The 23223-nt window shown below is 39.1% G+C and overlaps 1 protein-coding gene across 8 annotated transcripts in view; it reads right to left on the reverse strand.

Annotated features, from left to right (window-relative positions):
* The window catches only part of Tpd52 (tumor protein D52), a 105185-nt gene that overhangs the window by 20134 nt on the left and 61828 nt on the right, over window positions 1-23223 (reverse strand). For 6 of the 8 annotated variants that reach the window (XM_076835526.1, XM_076835525.1, XM_076835523.1 and 3 more), the window contains one exon: window positions 10385-10500. In XM_076835526.1, coding sequence (XP_076691641.1) covers window positions 10385-10500 — 116 coding nt within the window. Of the gene's footprint in view, window positions 1-10384; window positions 10501-22098; window positions 22235-23223 lie in introns of those variants that run through there. The other 2 variants (XM_076835520.1, XM_076835519.1) reach the window with 1 other exon arrangement.

The following is a 23223-nucleotide window of genomic DNA, read 5'->3' on the forward strand; positions in this document are numbered from 1 at the left end:
AGACGATCTTCTATGCCTGTAGGAGATAGCTCAAGTATATACCAGTTTTGAAAGATATATTTTAAGATTAATGCTGATGAAGTAGAATGTAAAAATGTAGCAGAAGGGGAGTAAATATGGTTCAAAATTGAGTAAATTGAATGATTTGCCCAAAGTCATCCAACAAGTAACACAGGAACCACAAATTCAACCCAGGTTTCCAGACTCCACTTCTCCATGATTTCAGAATGAGTGACTTAGTTTAAGCTCTGAAAGTACTTACGAATCTTTGCAATTAAACACAGGGGCCTCATCGTGCACTCTTACCTTTCCAATACCTCTCTCTCCCCAAAACTCCAAATCCCCAGGTACTTCACATAGAACTAAATGGTAAGCTTCCTACCCCTCACTTTTCTGAGGTACCAATTTTCCCTAATGAAACTTAGAAAAAAAAAGACCACTGTGAATCTTCCTAACAATGCACAACCCAGTGCATTCCCTGCTTTTGTTGGTTAGCATGTGATAAAATACAGCCCAACATAGCTACCATTTCTTAATTCCACATACACAATGACTTTAAAAGCATTAGAGAACATCAGTAAGAATCTCTATTGCAAATCAAAAATAACAAGTGAAAAAGGCATTACAAGGTTCTATTAATGGAGACTGTGGTACTTGGCATTAAGAACAGACATGTGAGGACTAGGGATGTAGCCCAGTCATACACTGCCTGCCTAGCTTGTGAGAGGCTATGGGGTTCAACACCTAGTACCGAAAAAGAGGGGAGGAAGGGAAGGAGAGGAAGAGCAGCCCTGTTGACCAGTGGAATAAAATTAAGCAAACTAGTTTTCAATAAAAGTGGCCAAGATAGCTAGTGGGAAAAAAATAGGTTTGTTTGTTTTGGTTTTTGGTTTTTGGTTTTGGTTTGTTTTTTATCCCCAATAAATATGACTTGGACAACTGAATTTCCAATTTCTTGGATAAAAGAATAAAACTGAGCATTTAACTCAGTTCATATACAAAAAATAACTCAAAATGCATCAGAAACCTAAATATAAAAACTAAGCCATATAACTCTCAAAATAAAACACCAAGGCAAATCTTTAAAACCTTGATTTAGGCAATGGTTTCTTAGATATAACAAATAAAGCACAAGCAACAAGGAAAAAATTAAATTAGACATCATCAAAATTAAAAACTGCTGTGCTCCAAAATACATTATCATGAAATTACAATGACAACTGAACAAGTCAGGTGGTGTAGGTCTGAATCCCAGTGACTAGGGAGTTTAAAGTAGGAAGACTACAAGTTCAAGGCCAGCCTCAACAACTTGGCAAGATCCTGTCTCAAAAAGTATATTGTTGAGGGGCTGGGATTATGGCTCAGTTGTAGAGTGCTCACCTAGCATGCATGAGGCACTGGGTTCAATCCTCAGCACCACATAAAAATAAAAATATTGTTTCCACCTAAAACTAAAAAATAAATATTAAAAAAAAAGTATATTGTTGGGCTGGGTTGTGGCTCAGCGGTAGGGCGCTTGCCTAGCACACATGAGGCACTGGGTTCAATCCTCGGCACCATATAAAAATAAATAAATAAAATAAAGGTATTGTGTCCAACTACAACTAAAAATTTTTTTAAAAAATTATATGGTTATATTGTGTACATGTACAAATATGTAACAATAAATCCCATCAATATGTACAACTACAATGCACCAATGAAATATGTAGAGGGAAAAAAAAGATCCTGTCTCAAATTAAAAATACAAAAAGGGCTGGGGATGTAGGTCAGTGGTAGGATACCTCTGGGCTCAACCCCTGTACCAAAAAAAGAAAAGAAAAACTGACAGAATGGGCAAATTAAGTGCCTGAGAGTCAAATGTTATATATTACGATATGTCTGGTCTAGATTCCAAAATATATAAAGAAACTTACAGCTGAATAATAAAGACAAATAACCAGATTTAAGTGGGAAAGAGACTTGAGTAGACATTTCTTGCAAGAAGAAAAGATGATCAACATCAACAGAAATAACACTTTACATCCAGTAGGACTGCTATAACCAAAAAGACAGACATAAACCAGTGTTGGCAAGGACAAAGTTACTAAAGTAAACCTCAGTTACTATTGGTGGAAGATAAAATGATGCAGTTTGGCAGCAAAGCAGTTGGATGGTTCCTCAAAAATTAAAAAAAAAAAAAAAAGCTACCATATGTCCTGGCAGTTCTACTTCTAGGTATTTAATGAAGAGAACTGAAAACTTATATCCCCAGAAAAACACATATACAAATGTTCACAGCAGTATTACTCTTAACAGCCCCAAGTGAAAACAACCTAAATGTTAATAAATGAATTCAGCAAAGTGGCAGGATATAAAATCAACACGCATAAATCAAAGGCATTCCTGTATATCAGCAACAAAACTTATGAAATGGAAATGAGGAAAACCACTCCATTCACAATATCCTCAAAGAAAATAAGATACTTGGGAATCAACCTAACAAAAGAGATGAAAGATTTATATAATGAAAACTACAGAACCCTAAAGAGAGAGATAGAAGATCTTAGAAGATGGAAAATGTACCCTGTTCATGGATAGGCAGAACTAACATGATCAAAATGGCGATATTACCCAAAGTTCTCTACAGGTTTAATGTGATGCCAATCAAAATCCCAACAGCATTTCTTGTAGAAATAGATAAAGCAATCATGAAATTCATATGGAAAAACAAAAGACCCAGAATAGCAAAAGCAATTCTAAGCAGGAAGTGTGAATCTGGAGGTATAGCGATACCAGAGTTCAAACTGTACTACAAAGTAATAGTAACAAAAACAGCATGGTACTGGTACCAAAACAGGCAGGTGGACCAATGGTACAGAATAGAGGACACAGAAACCAATCCACAAAATTACAACTTTCTTATATTTGATAAAGGGGCTAAAAACATGCAATGGAGGAAGGATAGCATCTTCAACAAATGGTGCTGGGAAAATTGGAAATCCATATGCAACAAAATGAAACTGAATTCCTTTCTCTCGCCATGCACAAAAGTTAACTCAAAATGGATCAAGGAGCTAGATATCAAATCAGAGACACTGTGTCTGATAGAAGAAAAAGTTGGCTACGATCTACATACTGTGGGGTCGGGCTCCAAATTCCTTAATAGGATGCCCATAGCCCAAGAGTTAATAACAAGAATAAACAAATGGGACTTACTTAAACTAAAAAGTTTTTTCTCAGCAAGAGAAACAATAAGAGAGGTAAATAGAGAGCCTACATCCTGGGAACAAATTTTTACCCCTCACACTTCAGATAGAGCCCTAATATCCAGAATATACAAAGAACTCAAAAAATTAAACAATAAGATAACAAATAACCCAATCAACAAATGGGCCAAGGACCTGAACAGACACTTCACAGAGGAGGACATACAATCAATAAGTACATGAAAAAATGATCACCATCTCTAGCAGTCAGAGAAATGCAAATCAAAACCACCCTAAGATACCATCTCACTCCAGTAAGATTGGCAGCCATTATGAAGTCAAACAACAATAAGTGTTGGCGAGGATGTGGGGAAAAAGGTACACTTGTACACTGCTGGTGGGACTGCAAATTGGTGAGGCCAATTTGGAAAGCAGTATGGAGATTCCTGGGAAAGCTGGGAATGGATCCACCATTTGACCCAGCTATCACCCTTCTCAGACTATTCCCTGAGGATCTTAAAAGAGCGTACTATAGGGATACTGCCACATTAATGATCATAGCGGCACAATTCACAATAGCTAGACTGTGGAACCAACCTAGATGCCCTTCAATAGATGAATGGATAAAAAAAAATGTGGCATCTATACACAATGGAGTATTACGCAGCACTAAAAAATGACAAAATCATAGAATTTGCAGGGAAATGGATGGCATTAGAGCAGATTATGCTAAGCAAAGCTAGCCCATCCTTAAAAAACAAATGCCAAATGTCTTCTTTGATATAAAGAGAGCAACTAAGAACAGAACAGGGAAGAAGAGCATGAGGAAAAGATTAACATTAAACAAAGACGAGTGGGGGGAGAGAGAAGGGAAAGCATATGGAAATGGTAGGAGACCCTCAATTTTACACAAAATTACATATAAGAGGTTGTGAGGGGAAAGGGGGGGAAAACAAGGGAGAGAATTGAACAACAGCAGATGAGGTAGACAGGGAAGATGGGAGGGGAGGGGAGGGGGGATAGTAGGGGATAGGAAAGGTAGTAGAATACAACAGTCACTAATATGCCATTATGTAAAAATGTGAGTGTGTAACCGATGTGATTCTGCAATTTGTATTTGGGGTAAAAATGGGAGTTCATAACCCAATTGAGTCAAATGTATGAAAGATGATATATCATGAGCTTTGTAATGTTTTGAACAACCAATTAAAAAAAATAAAAAAATAAATGAAATGAAAAAGTAGAGCAGAAAAAAAAAAAAAAAAAACAACCTAAATGTCCATCAACTGATGAATGGGAAGACAAAATGTGACCATGTAATGGAATACTGTTCAGCCATTAAAAGTCCTGGTATGTGTCACATGAGTGAACTTTGAAAACATTAAAGTAAAAGAAGCAATCATAAATGACCATGTGTTACATAATTTCATTTACATGCAACATTCAGAATAGGCAAATCTATGGGGAAAGAGATAATCACCAGGGGCTGGGGAGGGAGAATTGGGACTGACTGTTAAGGGGAACAGGTTTCTTTGTGAGGTGATGAAAATGTTCTGGTATTGGCAGTGATGGCTGTACAACCTAGTGAATGCACATAGGCAAACCCCAAATTGTACACTTTAAAAAGTTGAATTTGATAGTATTTAAGTTATAGTTCAAAGTAAGAATAGAGTTGGAGAATATTATGCTAAGTGAAATAAGCCAATCTCAAAAAAAAATCAGGGACCAAATATTTTCTCTGATAAGTGGATGCTAATCCATATGGGGGTGGGGGCACCTGGGATAAGTGGAGGAAGTTTGGATGGGGCAAAGGGGAGGTCGGGAGGAGACAAAGGGGTAGGAAAGACGGTGGAATGATGGGCATCACTGCTCTAGGTACATGTATGATTGCACAAATGATGTGACTCTACTTCGTGCACAACCCAAAGAAGGGAAAACTTTTACTCCATTTGTGTACAATGAATCAAAGAGCTTTCTACTATCACGTATAACTGATGGGAACTAATAGATTAGATTAGATAGATAGATAGATAGATAGATAGATTAAAATAAATAAAGAGCTGGGCACAACAGCCCATGCCTGTAATCCCAACAGCTCAGGAGGCTGAGACAGGAGGATCACAAGTTCAAAGCCAGCCCTAGCAACTTCGTTTGGTGCTAAGCAAATCAGTGAGACCCTGTCCCTAAATAAAATACAAAATAGGGCTGGGGATGTGGCTCAGTGGTTCTGTGCCCCTGAGTTCAATCCCTGGGTCCCCCCTCCCAAAAAAAAAAAAAAGAATACAGAAAAATAAAAGGGTTTTTTTAAAAAAAAATCTATTGAAGTTTCTGCAACTATTTCAACCAGTTTTTTTCCAAATTGAAAATTATCCTTACTTAGAAGTGTAAATGATTTTTGTTGTATCTAATTATTATTATTACACAACCAAGAGGTAACAGTCATTGTATTCTGTCATATCTCACAGACTTTGGGAAGGGTGGATAAACTTCTTAAAAAAGCATGAATACTATACAAACAAAACAGGATGTGCCCAGGCATCAGAGTTCGTAAAGGCTGAACTCTGAATATAGGCCTAAAGGCTGCTACCCTTCATTGTGTAGGCAACCTTGATCTTCACAACCTTGGATTAGGCTTCTGTCACATGATACTAAAGCACAAGAAACCACATGGGAAAAATACATAAAGTTGACTTTACCAAAATTAAAAACTTCTTTGTTTCAAAGGGTGCAATCAAGTATAGCTTAGTGGTGCAGTGCTTGTCCGGCATATATAAAGAGCTGGGTTCAATCCCAGGTAAAAAAAAAAAAAAAAAAAAAAAAACTTAGGTAATCCATAGAGTGGGGAAGATATTTATAAATCATAGACCCAATAACTTCATTTACTAAACAAAGTTATATAATCTATTTCAAGACCTGTGTTTCCTCTCCCATTCATCATGATAACATCTGCTATTAAAATTAATAAAAATAATACACTGAGAGCTCAGTTGAGCTGTAGACATTAGGTGCCATTAATTATTTTTATTTTGATATTATACTGAGAGCTGGAAAGGATTTGGAAAAAATGATCTTTCATACACCATGAGAAACATGAGGAAGAGCATTTTGGCTATGTTGGTGTACATGGGAATATAAATAATTCTACTTCAAGGACTTTCTCTTAAGGGAAATAATTAAAGAAGTGCATAAAGATCTGTGTGAAAGTATTTTTATCAATTATTCATAATAGCAAAAAAAACAGAATGTTTATAAATGACAATATGTCCATCAACTAAAAATGAGCTTACAGAAATCAAAAATAAGATTGTGAAAGATTATTTATTGGTATGAAAATGTTTTGAAATTTAAATAAGTGGGGAAAAGCTACAGATGTATATTCTAATGTTTTCTTAGAAGAGATTTCTAAAACAGGTTACAGCAATATATACAATCAAGAAACTTAATCTAAAAACTTTGACACTGTCGTTCATTACAATCTTCTTCATTTTTTAATGTTTCTATAGTAAACATAACTTGTAGAAAAACTGGGTTTTGTCTTTTTTAAAGTAACATTAGTCACACCTTAAATACTCATAATAATCCTCACCCTCCTCATAAGGCCTATGTCAATCTCCCTTACCCATTCTATCCCAGCCTTATTCATAAAACCTTTTGGAAAGAAATGGATAGTACAAACAGCCAGACAAAGAAGGAAACAGGGCTTTGAAAGATAATATAAACCAACTAAACCTAATGGACATACATAGAACTCTCCCCCACAAAACCATAGAACCCACATTCTTCTCAGTTACAAAAAGGACATTCTCCAGGCAACAGCATAAGTCTTGATAACATTTAAGCTGTACAAGCACCTTCTCTAAACCATAATGAATTGAAATTAGAAATAAAAAACCAAAGGAAAATTGAAAAATTCACAATTATGAAAAGTAACACACTGTTCAACCACCAGTAAGTTGAAGAAGAAATACAAAGGGAATTACAAAAAAAAAAAAAAAAACTTTTTTTTTTTTGAGAGAGAGAGAGAGAATTTTTTAATATTTATTTTTAGTTTTCAGTGGACACAACATCTTTATTTTATTTTTATGTGGTGCTGAGGATCGAACCCAGCACCCCGCGCATGCCAGGCGAGCGCACTACCGCTTGAGCCACATCCCCACCCCCAGAATATTTTGAGATGAATGAAAACAAAACCACAAGATACTAAAGCTGATGGGTTGTAATGAAAACAGTGTCCGTAGGAGATATACACCTATCAAAACCTATATTAAAAAAAAGAATAAAGATGTCAAATCAATACCATAAATCTGAAAGAGGAAAAAAAAAAACAGTAAACTAAATGCAAAGCTTACAGGAGGAAGAGAATAATAAAGACTAAACAAAATGTAAAATAGAAAACAATGATGAATAAAGTTGAAGCTGATTCTTTAAAAAGAATAAAACAATAAAATGTTAACAGTAAAAGGATCAAATACATAAAAAGTTTAAAAGGAATAAACATAACTAAGGAAGTGTAAGTTGTACACAGAAAACTAAAAAACACTGCTAAATGAAATTAAAGATAAATGGTAAGACATTCTATGTTGATGGACTAAAGACTTAATATTGTTAAGGTAGCAATATACGCCGGGTGTGGTGGCATATGCCTATAATCCCAGTGGCTAGGGAGGCTGAAACAGGAGGATCACGAGTTCAAAGCCAGCCTCAGCAACAGCAAGGTACTAAGCAACTTACTAAGCAACCCACCCCCCTACAAAAAAGATAGCAATATTCACCAACTCAATCTACAGATTCAATGCCAGCCCTATCAAAATTCCAATGGTATTTTTTTGTGGTGGAAAAGCAGCTTCTACTGGGAGCAGTAAGTAATCCAGTGACTCTCGATGAAGGAGGATCCTGGGTTCAAAGCCACCTTCAGCAATTTAGCAAGGCCATTAAGCAACTTAGTGAGACTCTAGTCTCAAAAAAATAAAATAAAAAAATAAAAAAGGCTGGGGATATGGCTCTGTGATTAAGCACCTCTGGGTTCAATCCCTGGTACCAAAAAAAAAAAAAAAAAAAGAAAGAAAGAAAGAAAGAAAGAAAGAAAAGAAAAAGAAGAAGAAGAAGAGGAGCAGATTCTGAAGTCCATTTGTAATTCCAAGGGACCTGAATTACATTTTTTAAAAGGAGAAAAGGTCAAGGATTCATACTTCGAGATTTCAAAACTTACTACAAAGCTATAGTAATCAAAACAGCGTAAAATTATTCTAAGAAGAAATATCTAGAGGAATGTAACAGAATTGACAGATCAGAAATAAGTTCATATATGGTTAACTGATTTTTGACAAAGATGCCAACAGCATTTACTGGAAAAGAATAGTCTGAGAAAACTAAACATCCACGTGCAAAAAAATGAACTTGGAACTTTACCACAAACCACAGAGATTAACTCAAAATAAACAAAGGGCTTTAAATGTAAAAGTTAACCCCACAAAAATATTAGAAGAAAACACAGGGGCAAATCTTTATGATCTTAGATTTGAAAATGAATTTTTATATATAACACCAAAACCACAAGCAACTAGAGAGGAAAAAAATCAGAATTCATCAAAAATTAACTTTTACATATCAAGAGACACTATCAAGAAAGTAAAAAGACAGCCTACAAGATAGAAGAAAACATTTGACCACTGTATCTGATAAGGGTCTAGCATCCAGAATACACCCCCCACACACACACACACACACCCACACTCACTCACTCTCTCATCTCCACAACAGACAACCAATCCAATTATTTAAATGGACAAAGGACTTAAATAGACATTTCTCCAAGAGAGATAAATGGCCAATGAGCACATGAATAGATGCTCAATATCACTAGTCATTAGAGAAATTTAAATCAAAACCTCAATGAGATACCACTTCACACCCACTAGGATGGCTATTAATGAAGGAAACAGAGACTAACATGTTACCAAGGATGTGAACAAATGGCTGGTGATAATATAAAATGGTGTCACTGCTGTGGAAGTTTGGTGATTCTCCAAAAATGTTAAAGGTGGAATCACCACATGACAAAGCAATTCCACTTCCAGGCATAACAAATATCTGTACATAAATGTTAAAAGCTCACTATTCACAATAAGCAAAAGATAGAAACTACCCAAATGTTCATCAATAAATTAATGAAAAAATAAAATATGCTAGGTACATGCAATGGAATATTATTCAGCCATAAAAATGAAGCACTGACACATACTACAAAATGAATAAACCTTGAATGTCACATATTGCATGATTCCATTTACATGAAATATCCAGAAAGCAGTTAAATCCATACAGGCACAAGCGGATTAGCTATTTCCAGGGGCTGAGAGAAGGGAAACCAAACAGTAACTGCTTAATGAGTATGGACGACTCCTTTGGAGCAAGAGAAAATGTTTGGACCTTGAAAGAAGTAATAGTGCACAAAGTGTAGATGCACTAAATGCTACTGAATTGTACACTTTTAAAACAGTTCTTTTTTTTTCCAGTAGGAAAACTGAACGGAACCCAGAGATGCTCTACCACTAAATCACATCTCCAGTCTTTCTTATTGTTTTATTTTGAAAGAGGGTTTTGCTAAGTTGACCAGTCTGACTTCAAACTTGCAGTCCTCCTGCCTCAGTCTCCCAAGTCACTGTGATTTTTACAGGTGCACCACAATGCCCAGAAAAACAGTTAATTTTATGTTATGTGAGTTTTATAGAAGAAAGGAAGTTAGGAAAGAAGGAAGTTGGAATTTTGAAGTCAGGCAGAAAGCTGAAGGAAGGAAAGGAGGGAGGGAGGAATGGAGTTGGAGAGCAGAAGGTTCAGAGGTGCCAATACCCACACCACAGGCAGGGACAGAGAAGTCACTGGTGTGGCTGAAGAACACAAGTATCAGGCTCAGCAACATCCCTTAGGAGACTTGTTGGTAGTGTTCCCACCCATTTCCTCCTCCACACGCTACATCTCAGACCCACTTGACCCCTATGTTTTATTATATTAAAAAAAACTGGAATCATCCCCTTCAATCTCCTCTCCTGAAGCAAGACCTAATTTAAGCAATAAACACAAGGTGCTTTCTCTTCCCTGGAACTAACTGTAAACCAGTCCCACATGCTTTAGAGAAACAAGGAAATTGCATATTAAGTGCAAAACACCAGCTTATAAAAGGAATGGTTCTCCTTCACCTTTGCAAGTTCTCTTCTCAGCTCTTCTTGCTCCTCTTCTGAGAGGGTCTCTGTGGCACTGAGCGTGGCTGCAGCATCTTCTCCTTCCTCAGGTACTGTGTCTGTCCTCAGCAGACCTTGGGGATAAAAAAAGAAAGAGAAAAGTCTGTCAATTGTGAAAGGTCAGTAGAATTGTCCTTTAGGTTGCTCCGCTAAACTGGCCAGAATAAAGTCAATTAGGTTAGATCCACACATCATCTCTTTGTACCTTCAAATGACCGGGCTCTCCCAGTAAAAGACAAGAATAAAGTCTGGGTTAACCACTAAAACCACCAATTTAGACTCTGCCAGAATATGAATTTAGAAAATACAGGCTTCTGCTGGCTTCTGCTCACATTCTCAATCACCATACAGTTTGGACAGAGCAGAAGAGAGGCTGAGAATGGGATCTGCACACATCTTATAGAATACATCTATAAGATGCTACATAAGCAAATCAGCATAAACGAGATGAAAGATTTTAGCCCCTGGGAGAAGACTGCACACATCTTTAGCTTCCTGTGATGATCCAACCCAACATTCAGAAACCTCAGGGATGGGGAGGTAGCTCAGTGGTAGAGCACTTGCCTAGGATGTGTGAGGTCCTGGGTTCCATCCCCAGCACCATCCAAAGAAAAGAAAAACAGTGAAGAATCAACCATGGGATGAACTTAAAGCCCTAGAGAAATTGTATTCCTTCCATTTCTTTCCATGTAACTCAGGGTTAGAGTATCTTGAGTTCAATCCTCAGTACAAGGGATCCAGATACTCTTTAAAAAGCATACATACAAATACACGCACACACACACAAAAACACAGACTTTTCACATTATTTAAAGCCACATCAGTTGCACCCATTCCCCTGGAACAGAGCCCACTAGACGAGCTCTGTATCTGGATCATGGCCAGGAAGGCAGCTGCCCCTCTGCTCTCCCCTGTCTTCTTGCTCAATTCTCATCCAAAGGCGAAGATGAGGCCAGCAAGATCCTAAACCTTAAGTGCAAAATGGAATTGAGTACCAAAAAACTCAATACAAATAATATTGTAATGCAGTTTTAAAATGAAAATTAATTCAAAAAAATCCATGACAAACAAAATACCCAACTTTAAATAGGATCCGTACTGCTGATTTTCTCCTCTTGCCTCGGGCTCCCAAATGGCTCTACATGGACAGCACTGTTACTGAACATGACTTTAAAATTTTAATATTCTGTCCATCACAGATTTTGTTTGCATTAAGTTTGATGTTTTAAAAACACTGTATTAACATATCTGATTGCTGAGTTTTGGGCACCCACTTAAACATCTCCACCTGAAGCAAGCACTCACGGGCCTCCTGCTTACCCAGACTATGGTCCACCCACCTGTTCCCATGTTGCAGATTTGAGATTTCATGGTTTTCTGTAGCAGCAAATTTTTTTTTTTGCATGGAGGACCAGAGGAAGCTTCCCTCTGTTTCAATTCTCCTTTTTCTGCCAGTGAGTGTCACAGCCATTGCAGTTTTCCCCTACCACCTTCCACTCCCATGTCTGAGAAGGGATTGTTCAGTTCTATCATCGTGTGGCACCTGCCCAAAGCAAGACGCCAGGCAGCAGATGAAGGACTTAACAGGCAGGCAGGCAGAGAGGAAAAAGAGCTGTAATGTTGAAAAAGCTGCCTTCATCACGACAAACATGAGAAAAGTAAAGGAGCCAACGTGACAATGTGTATGAACATTGCATACACGTTACAGAGGGACCTGACAGTCTCTGTTGTATAATAACTGTTTAGTAACAAGAGTCACCAAGGTGAAGTACCAAAACAGTGCCTACCTGGAAGGTGTTTACAGAATTGTTAATACAACTAAAACAATTCCAAAACCACAAATTGGACTGACAAATAGAATATGAATAAGCTCTCAAATGCACACACAGTACTTCAAATGTATGATCAGCCAGTAGAAGAGCTCAATGAATAATGGCTTCTGTACATTTCCTCTAAAATATCCTGAATGGACTACTTAAGTTACATTTCCATAACAGAAGTCAGATCATATCACTCTCCACTTGAAATCTTCCAGCAGTTTCTTATTGTTTTAGCTTAGCCCCCTAGGTCAGCACCCAGGCCTTTACCAGATGCCATCTCCTGCTTCCTGGCATTGGTACCTCTTACGACAACGCCAGCCAAACCAAACTGTGAAGAGGCACTGTGCCCTGTACTGTCAGAAACCACTTCCGAGATCTGTGTGCACTTGGAAATTCATCCTCCACGTCAGACTGTGTGATAAAGGGAGTATGAGATTGAGGATAGGAGGCAAACACACAAGGATCTATCAGATATGGCAGCACAGAAAGAACTAACAGAACTGCCTATAAACATTACTTTGCTTTTATTATTATTTTTTTAGTATATGTGCAGCCAAAACAAACACTAAACATTATTTTAATGCTCTACTCAGAGCTCCCAAGTTCTCAACTGCAACAGGAGCCCAAAACAAAATAAGAAAAAATTCAGGTGCTAAGCTATGTCTTAAAACAGAAAAAACTCTCCCATGCTTTTGAATAAGCAATACTTTTCAAATCAACTTCAAGGGGTAAATATATTATCTAGCTGCTAATGATGTTTTATGTGTACTGCCCAATTCAGGAAGAATCTAAAGGGATTCAGATATAGGTTGAGCACTTCTAATCTGGAAAACAAAACTTGATGCTCAAAAAGCTACTGAATTTTAAAGCATGCATGATTTTAGATTTTCAAATTAGGGATGCACAATTGGTGAAGTCTATGCAACTCAAAATCCTAAAAACTCCAAAATCTGAATACTCTGGCCCCAAGAATTTCAAATAAGGAATACCCATATTTACCTACGTACTATTTAAATATTCCATTAGGCTACCAAGGAAAACAAAGAGGTGCCAAAGAGGTGGTATTATTCATATTTGGTTCAGGACCACTTAGATAACATGGAAACATCATATTTGGAATCTAAGAAGCTGGTAATGGCCAGGTGTGGTGGCAGACACTTGTAATCCTGACTATTTGGAAGACTGAGGTAGAAAGATTGCAAGTTAGAGGCCAGCCGGGGAAACTTAGGAAGACCCTGTCTCAAAAAATAAAAAGGGTTGGGATGTAGCACAACGGTAGAGTATCCCTGCGTTCAGTTCCCAGTACCAGGAGGAAAAAAAAGATGAGAAATGATGTGTTCTGCTTTTCCCACAGGAGCCTGTAGGTGGCAGCAAATCATCAATATTTTTGAAGGTTTGTTTTTAGATGATCAGTTGGAAAAAGAAAATGAAAATAAAGAACATTAAAAAAAATCAAACAGAATGATAGATCCAAAATAACCAGCAAAATGTGCCTCAGGAGTGTTACTAACCATACATACCAACACAAGTGCATCCTATTTATATCCAAATCTGAGCTAAAGAGTCCAAAAACATTCATTTACCTGCAACGTTTCTGTAAGGTGGGGAAAACTACCACCATTTACAGATGAGGAAACAAAAGTTCACAGGGGAGAAGTAACTTGCCCAAGCTCACCCACCTGAATGAGTGGTGGAGTTAGGATTTTGAACACAGTCTGATTTGAAAACAGATGTTTCAATTCACTGATGTGAAAACACATAAGACACAAGTAGGAAGCTGGCGGCCAGGCTTGGAAGATATCTGGAAACAATAATAATAAAACTAAAAACATAAAAGACTCTGGCAACTAGATCAAAACCAGTCTTCATCACTTCCAACTCTATGGTTTCCAAATTTGCCTTATATATTTTCTCAATATTAGCTTGCTTCCTATGTGCTCAGTAATACCTCAATATCTAAGATAGAAGAAGAATCTAGCTTACAAGCCAATTTCACATTCAACATGAGAGTGAAGAAATGAGGACATTTTAAAGTACTGCTTAAAACTATAAATAATCCAAAAATAAACTTACTTATTAATTTTAATGTTTCTTCTCAGAATCTGATGGAAAGCTGTTTCTAAATGATGGGGCAGGGAGGGGATTGGGGATGTAGCTTAGTGGTAAGAGTGCTTGCCTAGTATGCAAGAAGCCCTGGGTTAAATCCGCAGTACCCCCTCCTTCCCCCCAAAAAAGATGAAGGGGGTAATTAACATTAGTATAATATTTATTGAAGTTTAATACACCAGCTACTCTGAGGGGACATTTTTACATGGGCAAAGATTCTTTGCTTGACCAAACTTCAGTCAGGCCTTTGAACTCTTCCTAGGCTCATCTGTGCACTTTCTTGTAAAATCTAGTTTTAGCAAAAGAACCCTGCTAAGTCAGTTTAGCCAGAATCCACATCCTTGATATCTGATTTACCTTGACATCTGATTAGGTGCTTCATCCTCCACCACCCGCAGCCTTCAGCAAGAATCCTGTTGGGTTGGTTTAGCCAGAACCTGCTTTAACCTCTTAGTGATTTTCCATCCACAGACCCCCACGCTATAATAATAATATATATAATAATAAATGACTATAAATTCCCATTTGCCCATGCCGAATTCAGAGTGGAGCCAGTCTCCCTCCCCCAGTATAAGACCCCCCCCCCAAGTGCAGTGGTCCCTACATCTACCTTGATGGTCTTGGATAAAGTCTTTCACACTGTGCTTTAAAACAAGTATCACTGAATATTTTTTCTCTAACATGTAGTCTCATTAAAACAGAAAAACCTTACAACCATCCATCACCTGATGAGAGGACTACTATTTATTTCCACCAGAAACCTGAGATCCCCTGAGGGTATATAATTTACCCAGATTCACAGAAGCAAGATAAAAACTGAGGGTCTTCCTGACACTTAAACTCTTGCCCTTCACATTTTTTTCTTAGACACATACCTTTTTGTCTATGTGTACTACCCAATTCAGGAAGAATCTAAAGGGATTCAGACATAGGTTGAGCACTCCTAATCTGGAAAACAAAATTTGATGCTCAAAAAGCTATTGAATTTTAAAGCCTGCATAAAGGAAACAGGGCCAATTCTTTCTCCACAGAGACTCCACACTACATCACTGGTGTTATGGTTTGGATGTGAAGTGTCCCCCAAAAGCTCATGGGTGAGACTATGAGAGAGGGTTCAGAGGGGAAATGACTGGGTTGTGAGAGTCTTTCACCCAGTCAGTTAATTAATCTCTCTACTAGGGATTAATTGAGTGGTACCTGAAGTGGTAGGGTGTGCGGGAGGAGGTGGTCATTAGGGGCATAGCTTTGAGGTACATATTTGTATCTGGTAAGTGAAGACCTCCCTCTCTCTCTCTCTCTCTCTCTCTCTCTGCTTCCTGATAACCATGTGAGCTACTTCCCTTTGCCACCCTCTTCTGCGATGATGTCCTCACTTTGAGCCCCAAGAAATGGCGCTAGCTGTCCATGAACTAAGACCCCTGAAACTGTGAGCCCCCAAATAAACTCTTCCTCCTCTACAGTAGTCCTAGTTGGATCTTTTAGTCACAGCGGCAAAAAAAAGCTGACTAAGACAACTGGTCTGAAAGTACCAGGAGCCTGAAATCGGTGACCCCGTGTCCCATCAAGTCATTATTTGTGGCCCATCTTCAGCTCCACCCATGTGGCCTGTGAAGTGTTTCAGTGGGGAAGTGAACAGTGTATCCTCTACAAAGTCCCTCTAGCAACAGGGTGGCTGGTGGCCTGCACTGAGAAGAGCCTTAAGCTCACACACAGGTGACTGTTGGATGTGCAGGTGAGAGCCCCACACTCTGGGGAGAAGGATAAGACATAGGGCCCCAGTCTGAAGATATCTTTCTACGTTTTACATCTCTGAGCTTGAGAGGCACAGTACGACTGCTCAGCCAACCAGGCCTGTGACTCTGCTCTGTATCACCTGCAAACTGGTGTGAGTGGCTTAGAAATCCCCAGATCTACTTATAGACCTCTCACTTAAGAAGGACTACCACACAGACAATATGTGTGAAGAAAATAAACAGCACAGACATAGAGGATTCCTAGATAAAAAGCAATTCAGGCAAGTGAGACAACAAATGTAAAAGCATTCTAGGAAAACCTCAACTTTCTTACTTCAAAAAAATTATGCCCGTGTCAGTGCACATATCTAAATAAACCTAAAAAAGACTTTTCACTACACATGAAATTACAATTTTTAAGCGGCAAGAAAGTATTGATTCTTGGTTTAAATTGCCAACATCTTTTGCCTCTTAATAAAACACAAAATAACAGAACATCATAAGATCTGAGGTCTTAGATTTGATCAAATGCAAAATTGTGAGCACTTGGGGGTCATCTGAGAAAGACAGGGTCCTTAAGTTTTTGGCTTGGTGGGAACCCCTGGGAGCAAATGTGATGGGCAGGAGGAAAGCAGGCCAGCCTGAGAGGAGAATGAAAAGAGTCCTGAGAACGAATGACAATCCAGTTCCAGACTATAAAGTGTCCTGACGTCACTCCCTTATCCTTTCACCTTAGAACTCACAGTGCCTACAGCCAGGTGCAGAGGCACACGCCTATAATCCCAACAGCTTGGGAGGCTGAAGCAGGAGGACAGAGAGTTCAAAGCCAGCCTCAGCAACTTAGCAAGGCCCTAAGCAACTCACAAGGCCATCTCTAAATAAAACATAAAAAAAAAAAAAAAAGGGATGGGAATGTAACTCAGTGGTTAAGCACCCCTTAATTCAATCCCCAGTAACCCCCCCCAAAACACACACACACAAAAAAAAAAAAAAAAAAATCAAACAAAAAAACCCTCAGTGCCTAGAACAGAACAAATGTTAATAAAGACTTTATTTGAACTGACTTATTGGATTCAAGATTCAAAAGAGGTGTCTCTCTTCCTATGCATATCCACCTATTCGCCGCATACCTCTGCAAACCTCAACCAAGGAAAACAGCAGTCTTTTCTACACATTCCAGGGCCGTGCACTCACACCAGGAGAGGGAGCCTAGTACACATCATGCACCTCTGCTTGGCGCAGTAGGTGCAGCTCCAGTCCCCCATGTGTGGGCCACACACCTGAACGGCTTTCTGTTCATCTCTGACTTTCATCCCAACTGCTTCCCTTCAAGACCTTCTACAATGATTAAAACTTTTTTTAGCCATTTTCACAAAAGTTTAGATCTGAATAGAACTGGAGGTTATTTAACGTAAACCCTTCCTTGTATGAAGATGAGGAAACTGGGGAGAGAACTTCTTTTTTTTTTTTTTTTTTTTTTTTTTTTTTAAGAATAGAAAAAGACAAGCATAAGCTTTGAAATTAGATGGTGCCATGGATTGCAATGTGTCCCCTTCAAAGATACACTCTGCTTCCTAACTCCTGGAACCTGTGAACGTGAAAGAGCCATTTTGGAAGCTGGACTTTGCAGACATCATCAGGTTAAGGTGAGGTCATTCTGGACTTGGGTGGGCAACAGTCCAACAGTTGGTATCCTTATCAGATCCAGAGGAATGTCATGAGAAGACAGTTCACAGATTTGGGGAGAACAACCTGCAACAGCAGAGGCAGAGATAGGTGGCTGGCAGCCACCAAAAGCTAGAAGAGGCAAGGAAGGATCCCTTAGAGGGAGCATGGCCCTGCAGACACACTGATTTGGATTTCGATCCTCCAGAACCATGTGACAACCAATTTATCTTGTGCTAAGCCTCCCAGTTTGTGGCACTGTATTAAGAGCAGCACTAGGAAACACAGATGGAAAGGAATATAAAAACTGACTCGGCCAGTCAGTAGCTGGGTGACCTCTGACCACATGTTCATCCTCAAGAGGCCCACAGTCCTTACCCCTGAAAAGTGGACACACAGGACTTGTTTTCCCCACCATCCCATGCACCATCGCTCATCCCAGGCCTCTCTCCCCCAAACTCCCATCACCCTTCAGTCCCCTCACCTCGCGCCTGCCCATTCCACATCCCTTCCACTAAGGACAGTTCTCAGCCATGGTCTCATTTGGCATCTCCAAGGTATCTGACAGTGAGTTCTAGTCTGAAATTCCTGTTCCCCTGAAATTCCAGTCCACCCAACCTCCCTGGGTTTTTTCTGCCTATTCTCTAAGGTGTCACTTCATCTCAATGTTCAAGTGTCTATTTCACTCATCACCTCTAACCCCATTACTCCTGACTCATTTAAGGTTCTCACCATTTCCTGCTTAGATTTTTGCCCTCAGTGCCTTACTGGTCTCCATTCCTTGAAACTCATTTATCACCCAGCCTCCAGAGTAAGCTTCACTCTACGGTAGGCATCTGACCTAAATGCTCCTTGACCTAAATCATTCCATGGCTTCTTACCTTCAAGTAAACTGAGCTCATTGCTCTTGGAACTTTCCTGCTATTGACCTCTCCCACCATGTTTTCCAATCCAAAGTTCATCCAGGGAGATGCAATTTGGGGTTCTTTTAAAGAATATATTAATATGCATAAACCTACCTCCCATACTTGTTTGGGGTCCATTTTTTATTTTGATAAAATATATAACATAAGATGTAACATTTTAACCATTTTAAGTGTCCAATTTGGTGGCATTAATTACATTCACAATGCTGTACAATCACCTCTTTTTCTCAACATGCTTTGTGTCTTTGCACATATTACTTCTCTACCTTTTTCTGACTCTCATTCATTTCCATAATGTTTTAACTGTTCTTGCTCCTGGAGGATTTCCCCTGGACCCTGTGATCTGAGCTGAGAAGCTAGCCCTGGTTCTGGGTATAGCAACGTCTGAGTAATATCTACTGTACTAGAACCTGGCCCAGACGGCGCAATGCTTGGCTTCCGTGTTCCAGTTCCATACCTGTAGCCCCAGCACGATCTCTGATGCACAGTGCCCAGCACACAGGAGATGTTCAGAAACACTCTCCAAATAAATGAATTAAAAGAAGGTACACAGTTCAGTCAGAGAGAAATATAAGAACCCAGCCTGGCTTCACTGTCTATCATATATTTTGAGACTTTTATTTCATGCATTGCACTCTCTCTTAACTGCTTTTTACCAACAAAGGCTTTCCTATTTAAAACAGATATAAACTGTCACTTTGCTAAAGCAATAAAACTTCCATCTCATATTTCATCTATCCAAAGACTTACTATTTGGACAGGCTCACTCATTCATTCATTACACAAGTATTTGTTGAGCCACAAATGTCAAGTTCCATTCCAGATGTTTGGGGAAATAGCTGTGAACAACCACAAAAAGACAAAACAACTGCTCCTGGAGCTTCCACTCTAGATTCTGGAACTTACTATATAAATCAGAGTTTTCAAAGTATAGGTGGTGAAATTCATTTAGCAGTAGTACCTGATAAGCATTTTTTTTTTTTTTTGGTCACTGAATCTTTGATAAGCATTTTGAAAAGAAGAAATGGAACAGTATTCTGATATTTCATAAAATATATATGAGTGCATCACACATGGTAAGAATAAGCTGTTTACAAAATTTGTTTAGTTACTGATAGATATTTGTATTTAGGAGAATCAAGAAGGATAAGGTATGTCTGAATGTGGGTCACTGGTTACAAAGGGGTCAGAAGTCCTAATAGAAGGTCTCTTTTCTTTCTGGTCACTGGTTCACCTCCTACTCTTCACTGTGGGTGCTTCTTAGGAACATCCTGCCCATAGATTGAATCTCATTACTTTCTCATTTGCCCAAAAATGGCATTATGGATAAATATCAAAGAATATGTTCTTTCAGATAAGTGTTCGCAACCTTTCTGAGTAGGATGCTTTTTTATATCAGTTCTCTTTTTATATGCACTTCTTGTCTGATTAAGAAAATAGTGGCTAAAAGCCACATGAACTTTCAAATAGATTCATCAGCATAAATGCTAAGAACTTCTACATAGAAATACAAATAGCATACACAGAGGACAAGTTATTCATTCTGTCTACACAGCACACTTGATGTTCAGACAAGTTTACTGGGCTCTTGTGCCAGAACAGTTCCCAGGTACAGAGACTGGTAATCATTGTCCCGGGTTCTAGTTTTATTTGTCTATTTTGGAATCACTGTGTTCTTACCAAATGATCTCTTGTAATACTTTCTGCTCATTTTCTTGCTCACTCCCTCTTCTTTCTATTAATTAATGCAAACTATTAAATCTGAGCACTAGCAGTTATAGGAGTTTTTAGTTCTTGTTCATTTGTTTCATAATTTTTTTAGTCCCATGAGCCAAGCTCTTTCAGACTGCTATTAGGAACTGTGAACATAATTTTTCAAAACTTTCCTAAAGGCATACCCAACCCTACAACTGCCTTTGTTTTGACAGAAAACATTCAAAGGCAGTCACAACTGGAAGTGGCAAAGAGAATGACAAGAAACAAGCAGCCCAAGGTTTCCCTGGAATCTTACACCTCTGAATTGCAGCAGCTGTAGCCCTGGCTTCTCCAGGGTGCATACAGCCCTTATCATTGAGGTTGTATTACGGAGATCTAACTTTCCAGCTGCTTGTGCAGCTCTGATAAGATTTAGAAGTTAGAATGGATGATGCCATCTTTTTATAGAGGCTGGGCAAGGAGGAAGACTGAGCCCCTGTATGACAGAGGTCCAAGGTGGGCCACCTAGACAAGAAAAGGTCAAAAAACGTCCTGAAAATCCACCCCCTCCAATAGACATGAGCGGTTGTCCACCAGCCCCCAGCTTCTAGAAACCAGCTGACCTTTCTCTGTTACTTTCAGTATTTTTTCCCTTCCTAGAAATCCAAACTGCACTCCCAAAGGTGGCTACCAAATGCAATCCAGTTAAAGGCATGTTGCTTTAGCTCACTCTGTGGTCAGCAAATAGACAAACCTCAGATGCTTATAACTAGGTTTCATACTATCCTTAATCATTTGTTTTTCACGTTTCATCCTTAAAAAGAACTAAATATGGGCTAGGGTTGTGGCTCAGTGGTAGAGCGCTTGCCTAGCATGTGTGAATTCAATACCCAGCACCACATAAAAATAAAACAAAGGTATCGTGTCCATCTACAACTAAAAAAAAAAAAAAAGAAGAAGAAAAGAAAGGACGAACAAAATGTGACCTGTTTTTTACTAACAAGGAAATAATTAACCTTTTCTGAGAAAACCTGGTTACCTCCCTGACAAGTTAAGAGGAGGTCTCTTTCCCATTTTCCAGCGATGGCTATAAAATGCCTGAACAAAGACAATGGCTAAGCTGCGTTGGGCTTGGTGCTGTCCTGTGATCCAACCTGATGGGGCTTCAAACTTCGGAAAAATACGTACTAGCACATTGGAGGGAATAACTGCTTCCAAAGGTACAGCAATTTTTTTCTTTTTTAAAGAAATCTCTTGCCTAGGCACTTCTGTACACTGCTCTCAATCTTCCACTACAAACTCCAGGCCACCTAGTGTGGGCCCCTGAATTTAGTCAGTACTTCAGGAGCTCACACCTCATTTTACCAAAAACAAAAAACGGGGGGGGGGGGGGGGGGGGGGGCTCCATAAATTCCTTCGGCAACTGGAAACCAAGTCCTACCTATTCCTCCTTTTCTCCTACTTAGCAGCTCAACATGCTCAAAGTGATCAGAAGACTTCTAATGATCACAAAAATAGTTCTATTAATTTAAAACCTAACTACATTCTAAATATTTAACGAGCCCTCTCTCTCCTGGCTTTGAATCTAGAACAGCTTTGCTAACTAGGTACAACAGAGCAACACCCTGGTATACCTTTACACTAAAAATCATCGTAAAGCCAGGTTAACCTCAAATTATGTCTAGCTTTTGTCACAGCAACCTTAGCCTCACAAAATTAAGAGTTACCGAATATCTGAGTAGGTGATCCAGGTGGAGATGAATTCCCACTAGGAGACAAGTAGAGGTAGTTTTTGTTCACTCCCGTGTCAAAATCAAACGGGGACTGGTAGTCCTCATATAAATCCATGTCTGGACAATCCATTCCAAACAAAGGCAGGAGGCATGGCTTGATCACCGCCTGAGGTTACTCTTCAGATGCATGCCCCTCTGAAGATATTCCCTCTGCACCATGCACCCTCACCAAGGAAATCACCCCGGTTTAGAGGCCCCGCCCTGGCTTCCGGGCCCAGGTGCAGCAATTCCTTCTGGGAACCCTTCCCTCCTGGCAAGCAGGCCTATTTCAGAAATGACTTCTCCAGAGCACCCTTAGGAGGGGCTCTATTCACCACCTGTTGTTAATTTCAGTCAACAAAGAACAACCTGGGCAGGGGAGTGGAGCTTGCTTCAGTAAACAAAGGAGGGCCAGGCTCACTGCAGCGCTTGATGTGCAAACAGTTCAAGCCAACACCAGGTTCTGGCAGAATTACAAGCACTACAATTTATTCTTTTAAAAACCAGTCAGCTGACCACAGCTACACCAGGCCAGCTTAATCTTCTAGGACAAGAAAGGATTATCAATCAATAATCTCCTGCAACTGCCATCTGGATGATACTTTTTTTTTTTTTTTTTTCACCCTGGATTACCAATGAACTCTGGAAGCCAAGATTCCTGGTTTAGCAACCTGCTTTCTAAACATAACCCCGGTACAAAAATAAAGTTGTATTTTCATCATTACTTGATCTAAAGTAGAGTAACATTACAGTCATAAAATTTTCAATCCGTCTTTTCTTTCTCCCTTTCTTTCCTTTCTTTTTTAGAAGGATGAAGTGTTTCCGTTACTTGTACTTAAAATTTGAGATGAACAGCTTTGAAGGTGCAGCTCCCGTGTCTTCTTGACCCTATGACTAAGGCCATGACTCTGCAGGTTCTACATTAAACCCCCTTTCCCTTTGCACAGCCCCCCTACAGCAACTGGGCCACAATTAGCTTGTAAATCAAAACTTCCAAATCACCAAATTCCTTACCACAAGGCTCCTAGCAGAATCTTTGTATGCTCACCTTTGCATGATCTCTGCTCAAGCTCAGCATTT

This window comes from Callospermophilus lateralis, chromosome 16 (assembly GCF_048772815.1).
Source record: "Callospermophilus lateralis isolate mCalLat2 chromosome 16, mCalLat2.hap1, whole genome shotgun sequence".
NCBI classification, from domain to species: Eukaryota; Metazoa; Chordata; class Mammalia; order Rodentia; family Sciuridae; genus Callospermophilus; species Callospermophilus lateralis.